The sequence below is a fragment of the Mesocricetus auratus genome, unplaced genomic scaffold (genome assembly GCF_017639785.1).
Source record: "Mesocricetus auratus isolate SY011 unplaced genomic scaffold, BCM_Maur_2.0 Super-Scaffold_100018, whole genome shotgun sequence".
Lineage (NCBI taxonomy): Eukaryota > Metazoa > Chordata > Mammalia > Rodentia > Cricetidae > Mesocricetus > Mesocricetus auratus.
This window is the reverse complement of record NW_024429199.1, coordinates 43,308,512-43,330,530: the sequence shown is the minus strand read 5'-3', so window position 1 is coordinate 43,330,530 and position 22,019 is coordinate 43,308,512. Positions and strand designations below refer to the sequence as shown.

General features: G+C 53.2%; 2 protein-coding genes across 9 annotated transcripts in view; one reads left to right on the top strand and one right to left on the bottom strand.

Annotated features, from left to right (window-relative positions):
- Ezr (ezrin) overlaps positions 1-13,939 on the top strand; it is a 42,418-nt gene extending 28,479 nt beyond the window's left edge. The window contains exons 7-13 of the mRNA XM_040758142.1: positions 4,762-4,858; positions 9,163-9,326; positions 9,682-9,812; positions 10,790-10,950; positions 11,326-11,418; positions 12,355-12,606; positions 12,786-13,939. Of these exons, the coding sequence (XP_040614076.1) occupies positions 4,762-4,858; positions 9,163-9,326; positions 9,682-9,812; positions 10,790-10,950; positions 11,326-11,418; positions 12,355-12,606; positions 12,786-12,950 (1,063 nt within the window). The 3' untranslated portion in view covers positions 12,951-13,939. The remainder of the gene's footprint in view (positions 1-4,761; positions 4,859-9,162; positions 9,327-9,681; positions 9,813-10,789; positions 10,951-11,325; positions 11,419-12,354; positions 12,607-12,785) is intronic.
- A 169-nt stretch (positions 13,940-14,108) lies between these two features.
- Sytl3 (synaptotagmin like 3) overlaps positions 14,109-22,019 on the bottom strand; it is a 67,706-nt gene continuing 59,795 nt past the window's right edge. For 7 of the 8 annotated variants that reach the window (XM_005065922.3, XM_040758140.1, XM_021224637.2 and 4 more), the window contains 5 exons: positions 19,353-19,523; positions 17,912-18,017; positions 16,848-16,953; positions 15,474-15,679; positions 14,109-14,404 (listed from right to left, as the gene is read on the bottom strand). In XM_005065922.3, coding sequence (XP_005065979.1) covers positions 14,295-14,404; positions 15,474-15,679; positions 16,848-16,953; positions 17,912-18,017; positions 19,353-19,523 — 699 coding nt within the window. In that variant the 3' untranslated portion in view covers positions 14,109-14,294. The remainder of the gene's footprint in view (positions 14,405-15,473; positions 15,680-16,847; positions 16,954-17,911; positions 18,018-19,352; positions 19,524-22,019) is intronic. The other variant, XM_021224633.2, reaches the window with a different exon arrangement.

Sequence of the window (22,019 nt, the reverse complement as noted above, 5' to 3'; positions counted from 1 at the left end):
GTTGGTAGAGAAACAGGGCAGTCTGAGTGGAAAGAGAAGAGCTCTCAGAAACAGCCCACAGTCCTTCCTCCAAACCAGGACTACAGGCTGGGGACCCTGAGGCACCACCGTGCTGAAAAGCCGTGCCTGAAGTCGGCACTGGGCCGGGCTTTGTGGAAATGCATGTGTCTGTCTTTCAGCTCCGATTTTGAATGGCCAGATTTTCTAAACAAGCCCTGGCAGTCCAAACAGGTTTTTCCAGCTGTAAGGAACTGCCCTGGCAGGAACTTGCTGATGTCGGCCTATAACTACCCTAGCCCACAGAAATGTTGCCGTCCCCCCCACAAGTAGATTTTGAACTGCCCTGCTGGGTCCCCCTCCACCCCACCCCTATGCTCCCATTCAGCAGCCAACTGCAGTTCTCCCGTGGCCTTCGGTGGCAGGAGGTAGCACTGCCCCCGTCACTATACCTTCCAAAGAAGGCACGCCCTCTCTTCCGAGGAAAAGCAGGGTTCTTTCCCATTTGCGTGGCCACAGGAGATTGTTTCAGGCTCAGAGGGACCTTAGCTCTAAAGTCCCGGGTATTGAGTTGCATCCTTCACCAATAGAACTAATGGTGGGGATTGGATATTCTTGATACATTGTTAATAGGGCAATCTGATACACAAATAAACAGATGTATCTTTATCATAGCCTTTTTGAAATTAGATGGGCTCTGACTGGGAAATATCTCCCAGGGACCCCCTTTTCATGGGATTTGTCACACAACAGTGGGCGCATAGGTACCGAAAGCCTTTGTCCACCCCTTCTTTAAACTTTGGCTGTATGCACAGAAGTCCACCTGAGCTGGACTGTAATTCCTCCTGGCTTTCTCATAGTAAAACACCAACGACGCACAAAAAAATTAAAGCTGAGGGCACCGAGGCCGAGCCCGAACCCTTTAGTCTTTCACTGGCACATCTATCCCTGTCAACATCGCCGCTCCCTGCCCTGCTCTGTCATGGAGTGGTTGTGTAGGCCGCAGTCCTGACTCAGGGCTTCACTCTTTAAAAGAGTGGGTGCTCGTGAACTGATCAGGGATGTCTCTGCCCACATGGTCACCAAGGGTGACTTAATAAATGGGGTATTTTCTAGCTGGTAGTGCCGTAGCCTGGAGCTGGTGTGTCTCACTGTGAATTGTGGAACTGTGCTTGTCCCAAGAGATGAAAACACAGATCACTCACTAGGGCTCAGTAGGTTTTGTTAGAAAAAGTAAGGATAGTAAAATGTAGTCTTGTGTTTATTAGCTGACTTTTGACAAACATGCCTGAAAAATTCCAAATCATACCAAGACATAGAATACTTACCATCTCAGCTGGGCCGTCGTGACACATTCTTTAATCCCAGAAATCAGGATGCGGAGGCAGGAGAATCTCTGGGTCTGAGGCCTGCCTGGTCTACAAAGCGAGTTCCAGAACAGCAAGGGCTACACAGAGAAACCCTGTCTCAAAAAACAAACAAACAAATCACCTCCATTGCTACAGATTTTGAATTAAATTTTTTAAAAAATTATTTGACTAGTTTAAAATAGTACAGTGAATTCCCATAAAGCTTTTACCCATCTTCCTCCAACTGTGTAGACTCAGGTGTGACCATCAGGAAGCCGGTGATCATGCAGAGGGGTGACACGCTGTGGGTCTCACTGCCACTGGTAACTGCTGACTGCTTCTGAAAGCCAGCCTGCGTCACCACCACGCTTCATGTCTCTGGGGTCTGCACTGCAGCGGTCTTCATTGCTGTTTTGGGGTCTCCACTGACCCTTTAGAAAGTCAGCGTGGCATTACCTGCTGTTTGCTCACAATCAGAGTGGAGTTTCGCCCTTTGGGTGAAGTTTCGCCCTTTGGGTGAGGATCCTATAAAAGGGCCTCAGGTGGTGTCACTAGGTCTGTCCATCCATCACTCTGTGGCTGAGTCAGTGCCAGCTAGGAGCCTCCGCTGTCATGCCTGTCCTTCTCATTGTAGCTGGCAGGGTGACTCTGTGAAACTGAATTTACTGACACTGATTCTTAGACGTTCCGCCATCGATTGTAATGTCCGTGGATGGAGCCTTCGTGGGATTATTTCTGTCTAAAGAAACCTCAGTCTGGGGGAGGGGCAATCACACATAGAATAGGAACCAGCCCCCCCCCATCTATTCAGCTCTCTGTATTATGTGAGCTTGTAGGTATTTGTTAGCAGTGGTGTTCATTTTGTCACTCAGGCTGTTTGAGATTCGGTTTGTAGGAGACCTTGGCATCAGTACCCGTGTCCTTTCCAAGTAGCCCATTGTGCTGAGTGGGTCCTTACCCTCTTGCATCTCAAGATGCCTCAGCCCAGTCCTGTGCATGCCCAGCAACCAGCCCTCTCCAGATACCTCTGGTTCCTCCCCCTCCTCCTCCTCCAATTCAGGGCTTCCAAGTGGCCCAGGCTACCCTAGGACTCACCCCCTCCCACCCCTCAGCTTTCCAAGTGCTGGGATTCTAGGCCTGCACCTATAATTTCTCACCACCTGTCTAAATGCGTGACACTTAAGGTCAGTTACGGTTTACATCTGCGGCAGTCTGCTTGGTGGACCATGCCCGTGTCCTACGTGTGATCTCTGTTTGGACAGGGAGAGGAAAAGAGAATGCTTTATAGGCTTTCATTTCCCAAGTGGTTAGGAATTAAAGGACATTCTTTAACTCAAGTGAGTCACAATTGCTGTGTTTAACTCGTGTTTTGATACCGCAATTATGATCATGAGTGACTACTGGTTGTCACACGTGAGCTTTCAAAGTCCTAAAGGCCATTTTGGACCCCGCCTTGGGAAAGCAGCTGCCTGGCTTTTCTGGGTCAGAGACTAGAGAGACCTGTACAGACAAGAGCTGTGAGACAGGCCTGCCTTCCTTGGGTTTTAGGAGCTGGAGATGTTCACCTGGCCACCTGGCCATGTGCATATTGGGTTGAGTCGCTGTCTCCTGGTTCTTAGCTCTTCTGTGACCAGCTTTTGTCCTTGGAGGTCTGGAGCAGGTGCTCCAGAAGCAGCTGCTTGTCATCGACATGCTTTAACTTTTCTGTGTATGTGTGTGTGGGGTGGGGGTGGGGCGCAGGCAGAAGATGCCAGTAGGTCCCAGGCCATGGCTGTGTTTCAAATGTTTTGAGACCCGTCAACAAAACTGTATTGCCGAAAGCTACGTGTCACTTGTATGGGTGACGATAAAGTGACAGAACTTGCTGCATTCAAGTGCCATGATGCATGCTTAACGGCGGGATTACAAGCATAGCTGCACCAAAGGCTTCAGCCATGGGCCAGCCTGGCCAGTGTCCTACCTAGCTTCTGCAGTTGTGCTGTGACCCCTGTGCCCTGGAAGCCACCTGCCGTGCTTAGAAGCCTTCAGAGGCTTGGCTGCCTTTTGTTTTTGACCCAGCTTTTGCTGCCAAAGCAAGGCCCGCCCTTCCCATTATTAGGCACTGAATTCCACCCCAACCCCCAGCTTTGCTATGCTCTGCTGAAAGTGGGAACTGTAGAAATGACTGGTGGTCCCCCTCCCCTTTTAATTTTTGTTTTAGGTGTGTGTGTGTGTGACAGTGCGTGGGCGGTATATGATCATGTGTACAGAAGCCAGAGGACATCAGGTGTCCTGCTTGACAAGCTCCACTTTATTCCCTTAAGCCGGGGTCTCTCGTGGAGCCTGAAGCTAGTCTGGGTGCAGTGAAACCCGGCAGTTACGTCTCTGCTGCCACAGTGCTGGGGTGGCAGAAACTTTTTCTGGTAGTCTGTGGATGTGACTCTGCTTCTCATACTCGTGTAGAGAGCACTCCTACCCGTGCGCCATCTCCCCAGCCCAGGACTGTTTTTGATGGCTGTTCTTGGGCAGTGGTTTGAGAGTGTGTCCTTCCAAGACTGTTGCTATTTCTGGTGAGGTGTTGGAGAATAGGGTGGGGACATGGTCAAGCAAGGCAGTGGGTCTTGACACCTCTAGGTGGAAAAGCCGGAATTCTGCCAACCACGTAATGACATTAAGTAGTGAGACCATGTAGGGCTTCTGAGTCGCCTCAGAGCCACCCTGGGCCGATGCAGGGCAGCATCTAGCAAGGTAGGAGCATGCGGTAGATGAGAACCAGGGTTGTGGAACCTGTCTGCCCCTGATGCTTCCGTCAGTCAGTGGCTTCTCTGTAAGGAGGGCCCGAATAGAAAGCAAAGCATGTTTTTATAAAACAAAGGAACGTGGTACCTAAGTAGCCCTGGTCTGGTTTGCCTCAGAGAGGGGAGGGAGGGCCTGGGGGAGAGAAGCCAGGGAAGTGTGTTGATTGCCCGGAACCCTATGTTGAAAGAGTAGTTTGAGAGCTGTGGGGCCACTCGTGGGTGAGTAAAAACTCTTGACATATCTGGAGAGAATTGGTTAGCTGACAGGAAATTAATCAGACCGCAGAACGGAAGTGGGGACTCTGGCATTGTGCAAGCTCGGGTAGGGTAGGCAGACTTGGGGATTTGAGGCAGGAGGCTCCAGCCAGGCAGGGGTCAAATAGGACAAAGGGGTATTCCTGGTTAAGAATCACCATTTCCCACAAGATGGCCAGGGTGATGATACAGCACAGCTTTCTGGAACTGGAACCGACGACAGTGCGGCTGCACCAAGGTTTCTGGTATAGCCATTTGGTTGGGCCTGGATGGTAAAGGCTGTTAAAAGATGCTGGTGTCTGTTAGTTGAGCTTCTTGGACTTGCTTTGTGTTTTAAAGCGGTATTTGCTAATCAACTGCTGTTTCTCTTTCTATAACCTCAGGTTGACCCCAAAGATCGGCTTCCCTTGGAGTGAAATCAGGAACATCTCTTTCAATGACAAGAAGTTTGTCATTAAGCCCATCGACAAGAAGGCACCTGTAAGTTCACGTGTAGACCGTGCACCGCTTACAGTCTCAGAGCTAGCTGGGTTTTCGGGAGAACGCTGAGGCTCCCCTGTGTGAGGAAGGCAGTGTTTCTCAGTGTTCCCTCTAATGGAGGCACAGAGATCTTTGGGCCACGTGACTGACCACTGCAGTGGGAGGTTGTCATGGAGACCAGATGCACCCATCCAAAGCTAGATGATGTAATGTCAGGCTTCGTACAGAGAAAAGAACAGCCCTCGGTCACTGACCTTGACCAAGTGATAGTAAGCGTTTCCCAAAATGACACACTTGTGCCGTGGCACACCCAGCTTGCCCAATGTGCATGTGGGCAGCCAGCCTACCCCCGATACCAACTTGTGGGTGCAGCTCATGCCGGCGTCTCCTTGGTTGCCGGTTGGAACATAGACAATGAGACTTTCAAGTCCGAAGGGCCAAATTTTGCCTTTCTGTACCTTCTTGGGCTTACAATTAAGATTTGTTCCAAGAGTTTGAGAGCATGGTGGGTCCCCAGGGCTTCCGTTCTGCGTCTTGCTTCTTGCTTCCGGTTGAGCTTCCCACCCTTCCCCTGCGGTCGCTCCGTCAGGGTACTCCGCCCACGTGGGAAGCAGAGTGTAGAGAACCGAAGGGGCCCGTGTCTTGTGGGACTTTATTTGGGATTTAACTGATGTTGGTTCCGAATGTTGAAGACATAGACGCAGCTGCAGTGTGGTGGAAATGGCAAGAATCTCTGTCTTCTAGTTTTTAGTTTTTAATGGTGACTTTTTTTTTTCTAGAACTTGCTCTTTTACTACAGTTGTAGATTGGGAAAGACTTTGGGCCCCCATGTCTTTTGTTCCCTATTCCGTGGGAAGCTTTAGAGGGGCAAACGGGCTCTGTGGGCACCTGGTGAGCCTCTTAGGACTGAAAGCGGCTTCAGGATGGCAGACCTCCTCGGGACACTGCAGGCCGCTGCCAGCTGCCTTTCCCCACACATGGGCGAGGCTGTCAGAATTGCAAAGTCAGCGGGTCTCGACTTGGCTTGTGAAAGTATTTTCTTTATTGAAATGCTCCCTGCTGTTTGAAAGCCTGTGACTCCTCCCCATGGTGCTCACATAGTTCTTTAAAATTAAACTGTAATACAGACTCGGGCTCCATGGTAACAGCTCCCATTAGTTAATATGTAGCTCCACCGGCTGAGGGTCACAGCGAACCCATGTTTTATGGGCAGTGCGGTATAATGGCCTCAGAAAAGCAAGACGGCTCTAGAGTAGATTGCTTTCTACATTTTCAGAGCTTCCTTCTTGATTCGGCTGTCAGTAGAGCAGGGCTTTAGGGCTAAGACTGTTGAAGGATGTGTGCGCCCATGTATATGTGTATGCTGGCATACGTTTTAGCTTTTGAAAAGCCACAGGCAGTCATGATTGATCAGATTGAATTAGCGCATACGTGTTCACTATCGGGCAGCCCTGTGGTAAGCTTCAGTTGAAGTGGAACTAAGGAGTCTGCTCAGTCAGTCAAGCGCTTGCCTCGAAAGCCTGAGGCCCTGGGCCTGGACCCCAGCAGGCGCCGTTGGAGGCATCTGTAACCCCATGGTGAGGGGCGGGTGAGGTGAACACCAGTGGACGTCTGTGAGGTGTGGACTGGTCGGCCAGTCTACCTGAGCCCCGAGCCCCAGGCTCAGTGAGAGTGCAATTGAGGGGGACTCCTGACATTGATGCACCCCACCCCCCTACACGCATGCAGCTGCCTCCGGCCGCATGCCACCCAGGAGCCTGGTGTCCCTGGATTGACCCGTGGCCATCAGCAGTCACAGTTCGCCATTGTGGTGGGACAAGCGAGGAAAGCAGGCAGAGAGGATTCTCGTGGTGAATCCAGCAGTACCACTTAGAGGAAAGGTAAAGCGAGCCGGGAGGGAAGGGATAGGCGGGCCTCTCACGTGGAGGCCAGAGTGCACTGGTCAGGCAGCTGAGGAGTGACCTGGTAACCCTCCGTGCCTCGCCCTGCTGCAGGGTGGCTACACCTAGCCTCAGCATTTTACTTGGAGCCACATTTTCCAGGTTAGACTTCCATATAAAAGACACCAGAAACCCTGAAGGTGAGGGGGGTGTGGGGTTTCGTCCTTGGGGCAGCCTTGTTCAGGGAACCCTGGGAATTTACAGACCCTCCCTAGGGGACCAGACCAGGCCAGGAGGCAGCTTCTTGCCCATAAACTCAGAGATTTGGGGCCTGTGAAGGGCCAGAGCAGTCCCCTCCCTTCAAAGCAGGCCCTCCCATTCCTGTAGCGCCCAGAGAAGACAGAGAGCTCTCAAGCAGCTGCTTCATGACTTTTGAACTGTTAGAAAATGTCTGAACTCGGGGCAGCATTCCCAGGAGCCCCTCTGACAAAGAAAGATGATACTGGAATTAGATTGTGGCCTTGTGGGAGCTTCTGGGGGTGTGACAGGATTTGGGGTGTCCTGGGTTCCCTTCCCCTTAGTCCTCTTGTGCCGATGTCTGCTTTAGGACATGGGTGTCCATCCTAAGCTCCCACATCCCCACCTCCATCCCCACCCCCTCCTGTTTCTCATTAGGTTGCACTTTGGGGACTTGAACTCAGCTCTTTAACTTGAAGTCAGAGCTGGCTTCTTTCAAAGGCATGGGAGAAACCCCCTCCCCTCACCCACCCAGATGCCAACTGCTAACTCCCTGAAGTGTTTTCTAGTAGTTTCTGGGTCTGTTTCTTGCAGGTGGGGAGTCAGGAGTCTCCTGTCCACCTGTAGTTCTGACCCTTGAGTCTTTGTGACTGACTTTTTTCTAAAAGGGAGTTGGTGCATTTCTTTGCACGTACTTGTGAGTCACAATGGAACATTTTTGAGCTGTGTGCCTTCGAAGCCATAAGCCAAGGTTGTTTTCTCTTGTGTAATAAGAGATAGGTGGATAATAAAAATTCCTGCTTCTCTTAGCTCTGTGGACTCCTCCCTGGGAAACTCAACGAGTTAATAATCAGCCTGTGAAACCAGAAGGGAGCCCCACCCAGGAAGCTGAGGGTTTCAGGTGGCCTCATGTAGACGGGGAACTAAACGGGCCACCCTTGGGCGTGTCACTTGGCTGGTCCAGCATGCTGTCAGTCTCTAAGGTGGCTGTGTGTGGGATGCACACTGCTGTGTTTCCATTACCTTCCTTCCAGATGGCTGAGGGAGGCTTTTCCAAATAGGCCATGTCTCCCCTGTCACCCAAGCTAATCCTGGAAGAAAGAAGTTAGGAAGTAAGTTTGTCATTGTTGACCTAAACTTCTGTAGTCACTGGTGACAAAGTTTCCAAATTCCATGTTCTGCCCTCTTTGAGGAGCAGCCTCCATTGAGTACATAAAACGTGTGGTGCCAGTGGGTAGCCGCTGTGCATGGAGCCCATGTTTAGTGTCGCGGGTACTGTTTCTGTTATGAACATCCTCCGACTTAGTCCTGTGATATTCCTATTGTCACCCTCATTCCTGACTAAGTGGAGTAACTTACTTAGGGTTGTGGGACCCAACTGTGGTGGTGTGTATTAAGGGGCAGTCACCCAGGAAATACTTGTTGAGCACCAGTAACTACTGGGTGTTGATTTGGTCCTGGGAAGGCAGATGAGTGGACAGCCTCTGTGACGGGAGCTTAGTCTAGTGGGAGTTGGACACAGAACTCGGTTGTGAAGTAACATGTTAGCACCGTGGCAGACCCCTCCACCACGCACAACAGGCACAAGGGCAGGACTGACTGGGATCGTTTGGTAGACAGGGTTGGACTGTGGCGCCCCCAGTGGAAGGATGCTTTTGAAGGCAGTGTCACAGCGTAGCTCAGGAGCTCGCACGGGATGTAGGGCGAAGGCTGTGGTGAATCCCTGGCTCAGGAATCTGGAGCAGTGGAGATCAGGGCAGTGACAAGCGTGTGAGCGGTGACGGGCTTGGCAGGAGGCGGAGAGCTCAGAAGTTAAGGTGTGGTGTACATGCAGGACCAGGAAAGGAAGGATGGTGACAGGTTGTGGGGTTGGGGAAGCAGACACCAAAGCATGTGCCTGCCTGAGGGGAGGAAAGGCCTCTTGATAGAGCACCGTAGGCTGAGACTTAGTGCCTTCACACCCGTGCTAGGCAAACCACACAGACCGCAAGTATGCAAGTGGACATACATACAAGCACACACGCAGGCCACACACACTCGCCACGGGGACTGAACATTTCTGGCCCCGTCCTGTGTGGCATTTGGCCTTTCAGAGAAGGTGGCTCAGGAGCTCTGAAGTTGTGGTCTTGGGAAGGAAGGCTGTTGAGGGAGCCGACACCAACCAAGCCACCCTGCTGTGTTTTGTAGGACTTTGTGTTCTACGCCCCCCGCCTGAGAATCAACAAGCGGATCCTGCAGCTCTGCATGGGGAACCATGAGCTGTACATGCGCCGCAGGAAGCCTGACACCATCGAGGTGCAGCAGATGAAGGCCCAGGCCCGGGAGGAGAAGCACCAGAAGCAGCTGGAGAGGTGAGTGGCCAGGGAGCCTGCGGATGTCACCTACCCACGGGTGACCTGTACCAGCCAGAGCCTCACAGAACGTCACCACAGCTGCAGGCCTCTGGGACCCCAGGGACAGAACATCATCACAGCTGCAGGCCTCTGGGACCCCAGGGACAGAACGTCACCACAGCTGCAGGCCTCTGGGACCCCAGGGACAGAACATCATCACAGCTGCAGGCCTCTGGGACCCCAGGACTCGACAGCCGGGACTGGGCAGGCACAGGCTCCCGAGAGCACAGAGGTGTAGCCGGCCAGCAGCCGTGTCTGCAGGTCCAGGTCTGCCTGCATCGTCCCTTCACGTCCTTCCCCTTCCCTCTACCAGACAACAGCTGGAGACGGAGAAGAAGAGGAGAGAGACCGTGGAGCGGGAGAAGGAGCAGATGCTGCGCGAGAAGGAGGAGCTCATGCTGCGGCTGCAGGACTACGAGCAGAAGACCAAGAAGGCCGAGAGAGGTGAGGGTCAGCCCGCCCCGCCCCAGTCCCACAGAGAGAGGTGAGGGTCAGCCCGCCCTGCCCCAGTCCCACAGAGAGAGGTGAGGGTCAGCCCGCCCTGCCCCAGTCCCACAGAGAGAGGTGAGGGTCAGCCCGCCCTGCCCCAGTCCCACAGAGAGAGGTCAGGGTCAGCCCGCCCCGCCCCAGTCCCACAGAGAGAGGTGAGGGTCAGCCCGCCCTGCCCCAGTCCCACAGAGAGAGGTGAGGGTCAGCCCGCCCCGCCCCGAGTCCTGCCGAGAGAGGTCAGGGTCAGCCCGCCCTGCCCCAGTCCCACAGAGAGAGGTCAGGGTCTGCCCGTCCTGTCCCGCAAGGGGACAGTCCAAGAGTGCTGTCTACAGTAGATGATGGTGCCATGCCTGTCGCATTTAGCTTCCCACTACTTTTCCTGAGGCCGTTAGGAGTCAGCCTGCAGTCACATTCCCGTGAGGGGCAGAGGTGCGGGACCCACTGCCTCCCTGCCGCTTAGACTCGGTACCTCATCCCCTCGGCACACGCTCAGCTGTCACAGCCAGCTTGTGACACCTCCACTGTACATTGCCCCGTCAAAAGAGCAGCCCTGCCCTCTGAGACACTTAGAATAGAGGGGAAGTGCTGTTTACCGGAGCCTGAAAGGCACCAGCAGGCCATTTCTGTGTCCGAGTCTGTCCAGGTGATGAGAGACTGGTAAGGGTGTGTGTGCTGTGGAGTATGGTGCAGCACGGTTAGGCCCAGCCCAGGAGCGGGTTGTCTGACCAGCTGCTCCTCGGTGGCCTCCACAAAGTAAGTCATCTTAGAAACGGCAGGAATGGGCCCTTGGGTGGCCCCGCTCACAAGCCTGTGACTCTGGGATCGGCGTTCACCCACCCGGTCTCCTTCAGCCCCCTCGGGGTGGGAGAGGAAGGCCGGGAAGCATCTCCCACTCGGGAGTCTGAGCAGCTGTGACTCCATGTTCTCCGCAGAGCTCTCCGAGCAGATCGAGAAGGCCCTCCAGCTGGAGGAAGAGAGGAAGCGAGCCCAGGAGGAGGCTGAGCGCCTGGAGGCCGACCGGGTAGCTGCCCTGCGAGCCAAGGAGGAACTGGAGAGACAGGCACAGGACCAGATAAAGAGCCAGGAGCAGCTGGTAGGACGGCCTGCTTTCAGGGCGCTGGGTTACGGACAGGCTGCCTGCTTTCAGGGCGCTGGGTTACGGACAGGCTGCCTGCTTTCAGGGCGCTGAGTTACGGACAGGCTGCTCCTGGGGACCCAGACAAGCCACACCTGTCTTGCAAAGCTTTCAGCTAGGGCTGTAAGCAGATCTGCTGCAGCCGCCAGGAGTGGAGGGGGCTGGGCTTGTCTGAAGCCTCTGTGGGGAGGTGGGTGTGGGTGCCCAGAGTTCCACGGAGACATGGGGAGGTGCACATAGTGTCCCCTGACCATGAAGAAGGAAGGGGCACAACTCATCACCAGGGACTCCGCCAGAAGGGTTCCAGAGACCTCTTTACCCTCCCCCTTGCAGGCGGCGGAGCTGGCCGAGTACACCGCCAAGATTGCGCTGCTGGAGGCCGCGCGGAGGCGCAAGGAGGACGAGGTCGAGGAGTGGCAGCACCGGGTGAGGCTGGCACAGAGGTCACCCGGAGGTCACCCCAGAGGCCTGCATGGCCACGGAGCGCATCTGTGCCCGGGGCACTGCAAAGGGCTCCAGCTCAGCTGCAGGTCACATCGCAAGCTTCTGGGACCTCTCAGAATCCTTTGCAGATGCCCTCCCTGTGAATGAGGCAGAAATCCCCAGGGGAATGGCCTCGGCCCTGTGGAAGAGGTAGAGCAGCAAGCCGTCCCTGGATTAGCAGAGGAACAAAGGCCCACTTACTCCCTTCCCTCACTTTGTTCCCACGCTCTTCAGCCATGACCCGACACCCCTGGTGGGGGATGAGTTTCGATTCTGATTGCTTGGGTACCCCTGCGACGGTCACAGCTTTGAAACAGGAGAGCCTTGGGGATCTCTAGACCGATGTACCTGACAGCTCAGGCTCCCAGATGTGACTGAGGCTCATCTTTGAGCCTGCTTCCTCGGATTGGGGGAGCACCAGTGTGGGTGTTCTGCCTCGTGTCAGTCAGGATCAGTCAGCTATAGCTGTGTCCCTTGCCCAGGACAGTAGAGGGTCTGGATGTGGTGTTTACCATGGGCTTAGCACGGGGCTGCCCTGGCCCCGTATCTCCACCCAGATATTACATGTTCTCCAACCCAGTGCAAGCAGGCAAAGAAAGCCATTTATAAGACAGATGGAAGGGTGTGGGGGTGGATGAGACCACCACTCATTGAGACGCAGGCAAGCACACTCCCAAGTGGTGGTGCTTCCGTAGCTGGCGTCGCTGGAGAACGTAGCCAGTGAGCATAGGGTCTGGGCATGTGTGCCGCCGCTGTTGATGATGGGAGCCAAGGGCAGGCAGAACCCTAGGCTCCTTGCCGGCAGACCATGCCACTTCTTACAAGATGGGCCGTGGGAAAGAGTTCTCATTTGACCAGTGGTCTCCTCTACCTCCAAAGGCCAAAGAAGCCCAGGACGACCTGGTGAAAACCAAGGAGGAGCTGCACCTGGTGATGACGGCTCCCCCACCTCCCCCGCCCCCAGTGTACGAGCCGGTGAATTACCACGTACAGGAGGGGCTGCAGGATGAGGGTGCAGAGCCCATGGGCTACAGCGCTGAGCTCTCCAGTGAGGGCATCCTGGATGACCGCAACGAGGAGAAGCGGATCACCGAGGCTGAGAAGAATGAGCGTGTGCAGCGGCAGCTGCTGGTGAGTGGGGGAGGGGCTCGGGGCTCGCCCCCCCCCCATGTGCTCAGAACCCCACCCCTGTGCTCCTCCTACCTTCCGCAGTCTAATCTCCTAGCCGCTCCATGCGGCCACTGTGGTGTCCCCGGGACTTCCCAGGGGAGGCAGGCAGATAGGTAATGGATACTTGCTTCGTGTTGCAGACTCTGAGCGACGAGTTGTCCAAGGCCCGGGATGAGAATAAGAGGACCCACAACGACATCATCCACAACGAGAACATGCGGCAAGGTCGGGACAAGTACAAGACGCTGCGGCAGATCAGGCAGGGCAACACCAAGCAGCGGATCGACGAATTCGAGGCCATGTAAAGGCCAGGCCACGGCCAAGGGCGGAGGGCACCTCACAGCAAGCAGGGGGTGCCACACGTGGCTCTTTGGTACTCCTAAGTCTCAAACCCCCCTGACAGGTTCCGGTCCCTTAGAGAGCAGTACGGGCCAGAGCTCTTCTGCACCCGGCCCCAGTGGAAGCCCCCCTGGTTACTCAATTGTATCATAGTGCCAAACAGGCCAGGTTTTTATGACAGTCACAGGATCACTTCCTGTCTGAAGCAGGATTGCAGTGGATTCGGATGCCTCTGAAGTCTAAGGAACTTCAAGCTGGCCCGTGTGACACAATTCATTAATGTTCATTATCACTAGGGACCACACTGTGGTGCCATACTCACTCTAGTTTTGAAATAAGCTCAAATCGATTTTGTTCTTGATTTCTATGAAGGATCCATCTTCGTGTTTTGAGGGGGTGAAAATGATTTTGAAATTTGAGTCTAAAGCACGCTCCCCCACAGTTTCCTTCCTCCAAGCCACTGACAGTCTACCGAGGTCCTTCAGAGTGTACGGTACAGGACCCTCTGATACAAACTTTGTTTCCATGCTTAACTGGTCGCATACATTGCTGGACTTATTATACCTAATGATCTGCTATAGAGAATAGTATTTATATAAGTGATAATATGGATTTGTAACATTAGTTTTAAAAAGGGAAAGTTTTGTTCTGTATATTTTGTTACCTTTTACAGAATAAAAATATTAAGAACCATGTAATCGAGACACTTGCTCTGACATGGGAGCAGTCGGGAACTGACTACTGTGGTAATTGTGTCTGCATATGTTGGTGGGTCTTGTGCGTGTAAATGCACACTTCAGTTTCCGGGAGTGTTCACACTTGGACCCTGAGGGACTCAGCCCTTTATCGGGAGTGCCTGTTCTCAGTTTCTGTCTTCCTCCTGTGCACTGCGCATGTCCCCTTCAGTCGTGATGTCACCGCATCAGATGAATACACAATAAAAGCTCTGCGAGGCCTTGTGTCTGCTTGCAATGGGGGACTTCTGGACATGCCCAGCGTACTAAGCCAGAACGATGGCTTCCCACAGGAGACAAGGCAGACAACACTCACCATACTTTTTTCCCCTCCGAAACACACACACAGCTTAGCACTTTCGTTGTCAAAAGATGCTGGGAGCCGTGGGCCACTGTTGAGCATTTATTGAAGTCAGGCCATTCCACTCCAGTCGGTGACACACACCCCCACCCCCGACTACCCAGGTGGTGGTAATTGTTCTGTAGTCTGTTACTGGTGACCCGGTGGCTCTGATTCTTTGAAGATCTCTCTCATTCTGTTACCTCTGCGGGTAGGCGATCGCCTCGGGCTTCACCTCAGTGCAGGATGAGGGTCATGTCTGTCCATAGGTTGGGACTGGACAAGACTTTCTGCCACTGAAGCTTGGACTGTGAACATGAGTCCGGACAACCCGTAGCGCCTCCCGCTGCAATGAGATGGTGGTAGTGGTGTGTGAGGATGCGCCACTTTGCCCTCCCCGGCCTGTTCTCTCCGTCAGCTTGAGACTAAGGCACCCCACCCCTGCACAGGAGACATTAGGACCCTGTGTGCTGGGATGTCCCTCAGAATGATGCCCCAAAGCCTTGGAGTCCATGCTCCAAAGCAGTGCTTCTCAACCTGTGGGTTGTGACTCTCTGGGAGTCATCTAAGGCCGTTAGAAAACACATACTTTACAGTTCAGAACAGTGGCAAAATTACAGTTCTGAAGAAGTGACGAGATGTCACCACAACATAAGAACTGTATTAAAGGGTCGCAGCATCAGGAAGGTTGAGAACCACTGCTCTAAAGGGAGGGGTGTGGACCCCAGGCATCCAATTCTACCAGCGGGAGCCATGGAACTTAATTTTGAGACCAAAGGTGGTCTGGGGGCCCTGTTTTTTTGTTTTTTTGTTTTTTTTATGGAGAGGATTTCTCAGAGGAAGGGTTTGCTTTGAAACATTTGCATTTGCAGGAATGCAACTCCAAGTCTTGCTTGGTAACTCTGAGCTGAGTCTCATGGAGACATGCTGTCGGAGCTCGGCTGAGGACTAGGAGTACAGAGGCTCCCCCGCTCCCAGTAGGAGGCCTCCATACAATGGCAGCAGCCTCCCTCTGGGTGAGCTACACTGAATGGTGCCCTTGTCTGTCCCCTCAGTGACGTCCTTCCAGATGTATGTTTGTCTGGGTTAAGATATTTTCCTTAAGAAAATAATCCTCTTATGATTGACACCAGAACAAAAGTAAATACTGCCCCTTGCCTGTTGTGAACCCTGAAGCTTTTGTTTCTTTAGCTGATTCAAATCTGATTTAAATTGCTGAGATATTTGGCTGTATTATCGTCTCTGTTGTAGTTAAACCTGGACTTGGGAATTCCCATCGTGACCGAACAGGGCAGTTTCAAAGCCAGCTGAATCGTCTCCATGGTATCCAAGTAGGGCACTCACTAAGGACATAAACCTGTAGGTTTTCTCTGATAAAACTCTGGGAGGGGTAGAACCCCAGTGAACAGACTTACTTGAACCAAGCCTGGCTCCCCCAAGCAGGCGGTCGTTCATACCAAAGATGGCCTGGTCCCAAACCGTCAGCTCCAAGCTGGACTGCCTCAGCTGAGAGCTGCTGACGCCATTGAACACGAAGGAGTGTTTCCATTGGGGGCAAGCCTGCTTCTTCAGGACGGGGGACTTCACACGCAGCTTTTGCTGGTCTGGCAGAGTGAGACAGCTGAAGAGGGAAACAGGAGCCTTGAGGCCACGGCCCAGCACGCAGCCCCCTTCCCCGGAGATACCCATTGGTCTGTCAGCTACATCCATTTCATGGCGAACTGGCTTAGAGTCTCCCGTGTGCCTCTCCCTAAAATGTTCCTGATTCAGAGTCAGCGCCCACATCAGGTATTCGGGGTCACTTGCAATTCTGTGTCACGTGGCCCTCACTGTGATTTCCCATGGCCACACCATACACCGTTGTTAAAACCAAAAGACTAGGGACCAGGGCTCTGTATACACGTGGCTTCATTTTTTTATTCCAGTCTCAGAAAAACACATTCAAAAAAGCTAACTTGCCCTAGAGCATACGCAGTAGTAGCAAGGGGTTCTGTCCCGGCAAGCCACCATTTTCTCTATGCTTTAGTGACTGTTTTTTAATTATTAGTGTTTTCTCTTGAGGACACTAGCACGACTGTAATGACTAAAAATGGCACAGAGTGACCGTACGATGCTTAATGCAAGAGGAGGTGGTGAGCCGGGGAGATGCTAACTGGACTTTTTCAGACTCAACTTCAAAACTGATTACTGGTATACCGAGCCCTAAGGAGGTCTGGATTTCTGTTTAAAATATACTTTTCTCAGCCCAAGTCTTGCATAACCAAACCTCATTTCTTGGAATTCTTGGTCCTTAAAAATGTGCTATATTTAGCCGGGCGGTGGTGGCACACGCCTTTAATCCCAGCACTCGGGAGGCAGAGGCAGGCAGATCTCTGTGAGTTCAAGGCCGGGCTGGACCGATAGCCTCCGAAACAATACAGAGAAACCCTGTCTCGTAAAAAAAAAAAAAAAAAAAAAAAAAGTGCTATATTTGATTTTCTTTTTACTCTATTTTACTTCTTTTGCATGCGCATGGACGTAAGAACAGGTGTGCATGCCACACACGTGTTGGACACATAACAACTTGTACAAGTTGGTTCTCCTTCCACTGTGTGGTTGGTTCCAGGGGACTGGACTCAGGTCTTCAGGCCTAGCAAGTGGCTTTACTCACCAAGCCATCTCACCAACCCTAGTTTAGGTTTTCATAGGAAAGCTAAAATAAGATTAATTCAATTGTCTACACCTTTTGGCGTCTCCTACAGATTTTGGACCATGCTCAATACATACTCACTGACACATCCAATACCTACCCCTTAACAAATGAGTTTAAGGTGCCATCTGAACGTACGGGTAAATTCTTGGCTCCCAGCACAACCAAACAAAGTTGACCATTAACTGACAGCTGACCTCCTGTCCCTGGAAGGAAAGTCAGAACTTGGATTAAGGTCTTTTTTTTTTTTTTTTTTTGAGTCAGGATTTCTCTATATAGCACTGGCTATCCTGGAACTCACTCTGTAGACCAGGCTAGCCTCAAACTCACTGAGATTCGCCTGGTTCTGTCTCTGCCTCCCGAGTGCTGGGATTAAAGGTGTGCACCACCACCTGGCTGGATTAAGCATATTTTTCCTGATATGTTAGCATACAGTATGGACACCCAGAGAGTGGTAGCTCCCTGGGAGGACCCACAACCTCCAGGTCTTAGCGAGCAGGAGGAGGGAGGGTTCTGCGGCTTCACCCACTCGGCCTCTGTAGCCAGCGTGCAGACAGAAGCGAAGGACCAGCTAAATTCTAGGAGGGTGGTGGTTCCGCGGAGGGCTGGGGGAACCACAGGGAGGAAAGCCTCGGACGCTGATTGTAGCTCGCGGTTTGAGAGGGGACCACACGCTTCTGTTCTAGGGAGGTTGTGACCTCTGGCAGGTACCTGCGGCTGGCCCTGGGAGCTCCTATTCCTGTCAAAGTCGCTGAACGACCCTTTGTCACTGGGAGTGCTCCCGGTGTCCTCTACCCTGTGTCCACACACCTTATCTAAGTTAAATACCTTGTGGTTCCGCCCTTGACCGACTCCACCCTGATCTCTCTCAGCCTCTGGCTCCCAGTGCCCTACTAGTGTTCTTGGTTCCTCAGCTCTGAATGCGTGCTGTTACAGTGTCCCTCTTTTCAGCAGGGCCACCAGAGACTGCCCTTTGGGAAGGACAAAGGGTACACTGGAGGCCTTGCCTATTCTGGTCACCCATGTCCCTTCAAGTCACAAGTTCTAGGGAGTGGGATGTGTGGGATCAGTGGGCAGTGGAAATCCATTGCCTACCTTGAATGGCCTGCCCTCTGGGCATTGGGGACAGTGACACAAATTCTCATGGGGCCAGAGGTCACTAACCTTCTTGGGCCTCCTGGAGCTTTCTTGGCCCTGCCGGAAGGACCAGTTTGGCTCGTACAGCAAGTTCTCCATTATTCTGAGGACTATTATCTTCATATTTCTCAGCCTGAGGGTGAGAGACAGAGCTCAGAAGTAGGGTCTTTTCCCTGCACCTCAAAACCACCTGTGCTGTGCAGGCTGTCCTAACCCAGTCCATAAATGCCACACCCCACCCCCACAGACCATCTCTAGGGATGGAATGGGTACGCCTGGCGGACTAGTCACCCCTGAGTCATCCCTGAGTCATCCCTGCCACCCTCCGTGTGGGAGGAGCGATTCACTACCTAGAACACCAGAAGCCATTGGGAATAGCATGGCCCCAGGGAGGCCTGGACAGCATAGGGCTGGAAAAGCCAAGATCCAGTCCCACCCATGGCTCGCTCTAGGTTAGGAGGGATTGGAGCTACCCTTCCCATGCCAATGCCTCCTTCAGGCACTGAGGGCAGAGAGGGTTGCAGACTGTGCCAAAGCTGTACACAATAGCTCTGCCGGCCAAGGGTGTCAAAGCCTCCTTGAGACACCATTCAGAAGTGGGTTCTCTGGTCACGAGTGACTTTGTCAGAGGGAATGAAAAGCCAGGGAGCAGACGATCCTGAACCTGACAGACCTTCCTTCCAGGGTGGAAAAGTGTTCTGGGAGGGAAGGTCATGGCTGCTGCCACCTGAAGGGACAAGCTGCCCTCGGGTATCCAGGACTCCTGGAAGCCTGGTGGCCCAGCCACCATCTGCATTCAACAGGCCTGGGACAGGGGCACTAAGGTCTAGAAAGCAAGTGCCAGCTCCAGAGTAGCCTGGTGCCAGAGCCCCATGACAGCCTGTGGGTATTCATTTCCCAGGTGCTTCTCTCTGCTGGCATCCGGCGGGGTGACTTTAGCTTGGCACTTTGCTGCTAGCCCATTCACCAAAGGAGGCTGGGTGGGACACCCATGACTGCCAGCCAAAGATGTCCCAGCCATCATCATGCTTCCAGTGTGTGTGGGGTGTGTGCGTGTGTGTGTTCATCCTTTGAAAACTGAGTTCATAGGGACTTGCTCTCTCAGTCCCCGTGTAGTTTGAATGAAAAATGTCACTCCATAGGTTCATGAATTTCAACACTTGGTCCCCAGCTGGTGGTGCTGTTTGGGAAGGTGGCAGAACTTTGGGGACATGGAGCCTTGCTTGAGGAAGTGTGTCGACGGGGGTGGGCTTTCAGAGTTCAGAGCCTCACTCCACATTTGCCCTTTCTGCTTCCTGGTTGTCCTTCAGAGGTGACCCCCAAGGAACCCTGCCCGGCCATCTGCCGCCGCACCTCCTGGCCATGGTGGACTCTGGCCATCTGGAACCATCCTCTGTAAGTTGCTTCCGGTCACGGTATCTTATCACAGCAACAGAAAAGTACCAAATGCAGCCCCCCAAAGACACACCTTGGCCCGAAGTGGGTACCACTTGGCATTCTGTGTCGAACTGTCCTCAAAATCCCATGCGGCCAGAGGAAGGATCACTTCTCCGAGGAACACCCTCCGGGCAAGGGTGCCTAGGTGCCACACAGAGACCTGCAGCCTCCGGGTCATCAGCTGGGCAAGCTCTACCTGATACTGTAAATGCAAGGACAAGATTGTCAGCCAGGTCTCCTGGAACCGCCCCCCAGGACTGCGTAGGCTGCGCCCGAGATTCGGCTGCAGCAGAGTCCAGGTGAAGTCAGGGTGGGTCACACAAGACCTCTCTGCCCGCTTGCCAACCCTCCTCGTCCAGTTTTCATCCCCTCCGACCCCTCTCCCCACCTGATGCCCTTTTCTATTTCTTGGATGAAAGTCCTTACCTAGCCCAGGACTCCGGGCAACCAAACCAAGAACTGTGTGTCAACATAAAACATACCCTTACACAGGACCACACTGCACCAAGTGTTAACCCAAAATACTAAAACCAGCTTTTGACTGTTTTTTTTTCAAACACAGTGGGACTATGGCTGGGACTCAAAGATATATTTGACATGCGTCAAGTCCTAGGCCCCATCCCCAGTACCACAGAAAAATAAATAAGCAAAACACTCACTCACACACGCAGAGAACAAGATCCCACAGCAGTCTGTCCACCCTTGACAGAAATGCATGTGAGTGGACTGTGGGAACAGAGATAGGAGTGACACATGGAACACTCTGTCTCTGCCTCCGGGAGCCCAGATCTTAGGCCGTGCACTGTACTTGTTCCATAACGAATACAGAGTGGGAGGCCTGTGCCCTCGGGGGGTACCAGGCATCCTTGGCCTCCACAAGCACAAGTGAGGGCAACACTATGAGTCGCTTGGAAGGTGGGCGTGGCCCCCCTCAGTCTCCAAGTCATCAGCGGCACGTGGCATTGCCACCCACGTACCCAGCCCTGAGCTCGCCCTCACTGCTGAGCTTTGCACCACGCTGCCCATGCTGGTGGTGTAGCCTGGGGTAAACCAGACACTCGCAGCCACTGAGGGGACATGTACAGTCTGGCTGGCCTGTGTGTCCCCCTCCTCGTCAGTGCTTTTCTTTCCCTTTGAGGGACAAGATGGAAAGGAAACAGACTGCGACACTGCGTCCTACCTACACCAGCAGACAGGGAGGGGCGGTAGTGAGAGCCGCTGTCCCGAGCTACCGGTCTCCTCTTCCCCCTGGGACCTGTGTGCCATGGGTCTAGGCGTGCTTACACCATGTTCCCCTTCCACAGCCCTTAAGCTCTGGTTTTCTCTGCTTTCCAAGTCTGTCCCATTTCCTTTTCGTTGTTGTTTTCAAGATGGGGTCTCACTGCGGAGCTCTGGCTGCCCTGGAACTCTCTACGCAGCCCAGGCTGGCTTCGAACTCACAGAGATCACCTGTCTCTGCCTCCCCAGTGCTGGGATTAAAGGTAGAGGCACTACGGCCCAGTGCCCTGTTTCATGTCTCCCTCTGTCAAACTAACACCCAAACCATCCAGCTCTCATCCTGCCCCGTCCCTCGTGAGCAGTTGGTTAAGCCCTGACCACAGGGCTGTGCTTGCTGCCTCTGACAAATAAGGCTGTTCTAAAAAGAGCTAGCTACAGGTGCAGTGGGGCACAGGGTCACCCAACGGTCATTACCTCTGTGGGTCTCCCTGGGACACTTAGGCTTAAGGACATTTCGTAGGTACCCACTGGCTGTCTGCCCCTATCTGGCAATCCAGGCTACCCTCCTCCAATAACTGGATTCACTGTGCCAAACAAGAACCATCTTGTTGGGCTGTGTCTCCAAAGCCTGCACCAGCAGCCCGAGGCTGCCGTAAACGATGGAGTCTGACAAACTAGCAGCTTCAGAGAACAGGAGCAGACAAGGACCCAATCAGCCGTCTCCATTCCTGTCAGACTCAGAGAGGGGAACCGTCCTCAGAGCCCAGAGGGCCCCCAGGAAACATTGTACCCAGAAAACATTGACACTGTGTGTACAGTGTGTGAATGTATGGCGTGTGTGCATGTAGGGCGTGTGTGTGTGTGTGCACGCGTGCACACGCGTGCACGGCATGAGTGCTACATGTAGGGTACGTGTGTGTATTTGGTATGGTGTATACTGTATGTGGTGTATGATGTGTGCACGTAGGGCATATATATGCAGAATGTGTGTGTACGTGGCATGATGTGTGTGTGATGTATGCTACATGCAGTGTGTAAGTGTGCTGTGGGGAGTGTGGTGTGTGTGACGATTTGTGTACGTGCATTCCTCAGTCGCTTCCTATTTTTTTTTTTGGACACAGGATCCCTCAGCTGAGCCTAAAGCTGATTGGCTAGCTTGGTTGACCAATGAGCTCCAGGGATCTTCCCATTTCTATCCCTGAGCACTGAGGCTATACACACGTGTCACAAGCCTCAACTTTCATACACACACTTCAGACAAGATGGGATGTCACCAGGTGGAATGGGAGTCACACTCTTCTCTCAAAACCACCAGAGCTGCTTCTCACAGCCGTCTCCCTTGGCTTGTGCAGACCTCCTGGGTCCCAAACCCAGAAGGAAGTCAAGCGCTGGTTCCTACCACAGTGTTTCGAAAATTGACCTGGAACTCACAATGTAGACCAGCCTGGTCTTGAACTCACATAGATCCACCTGCCTCTGC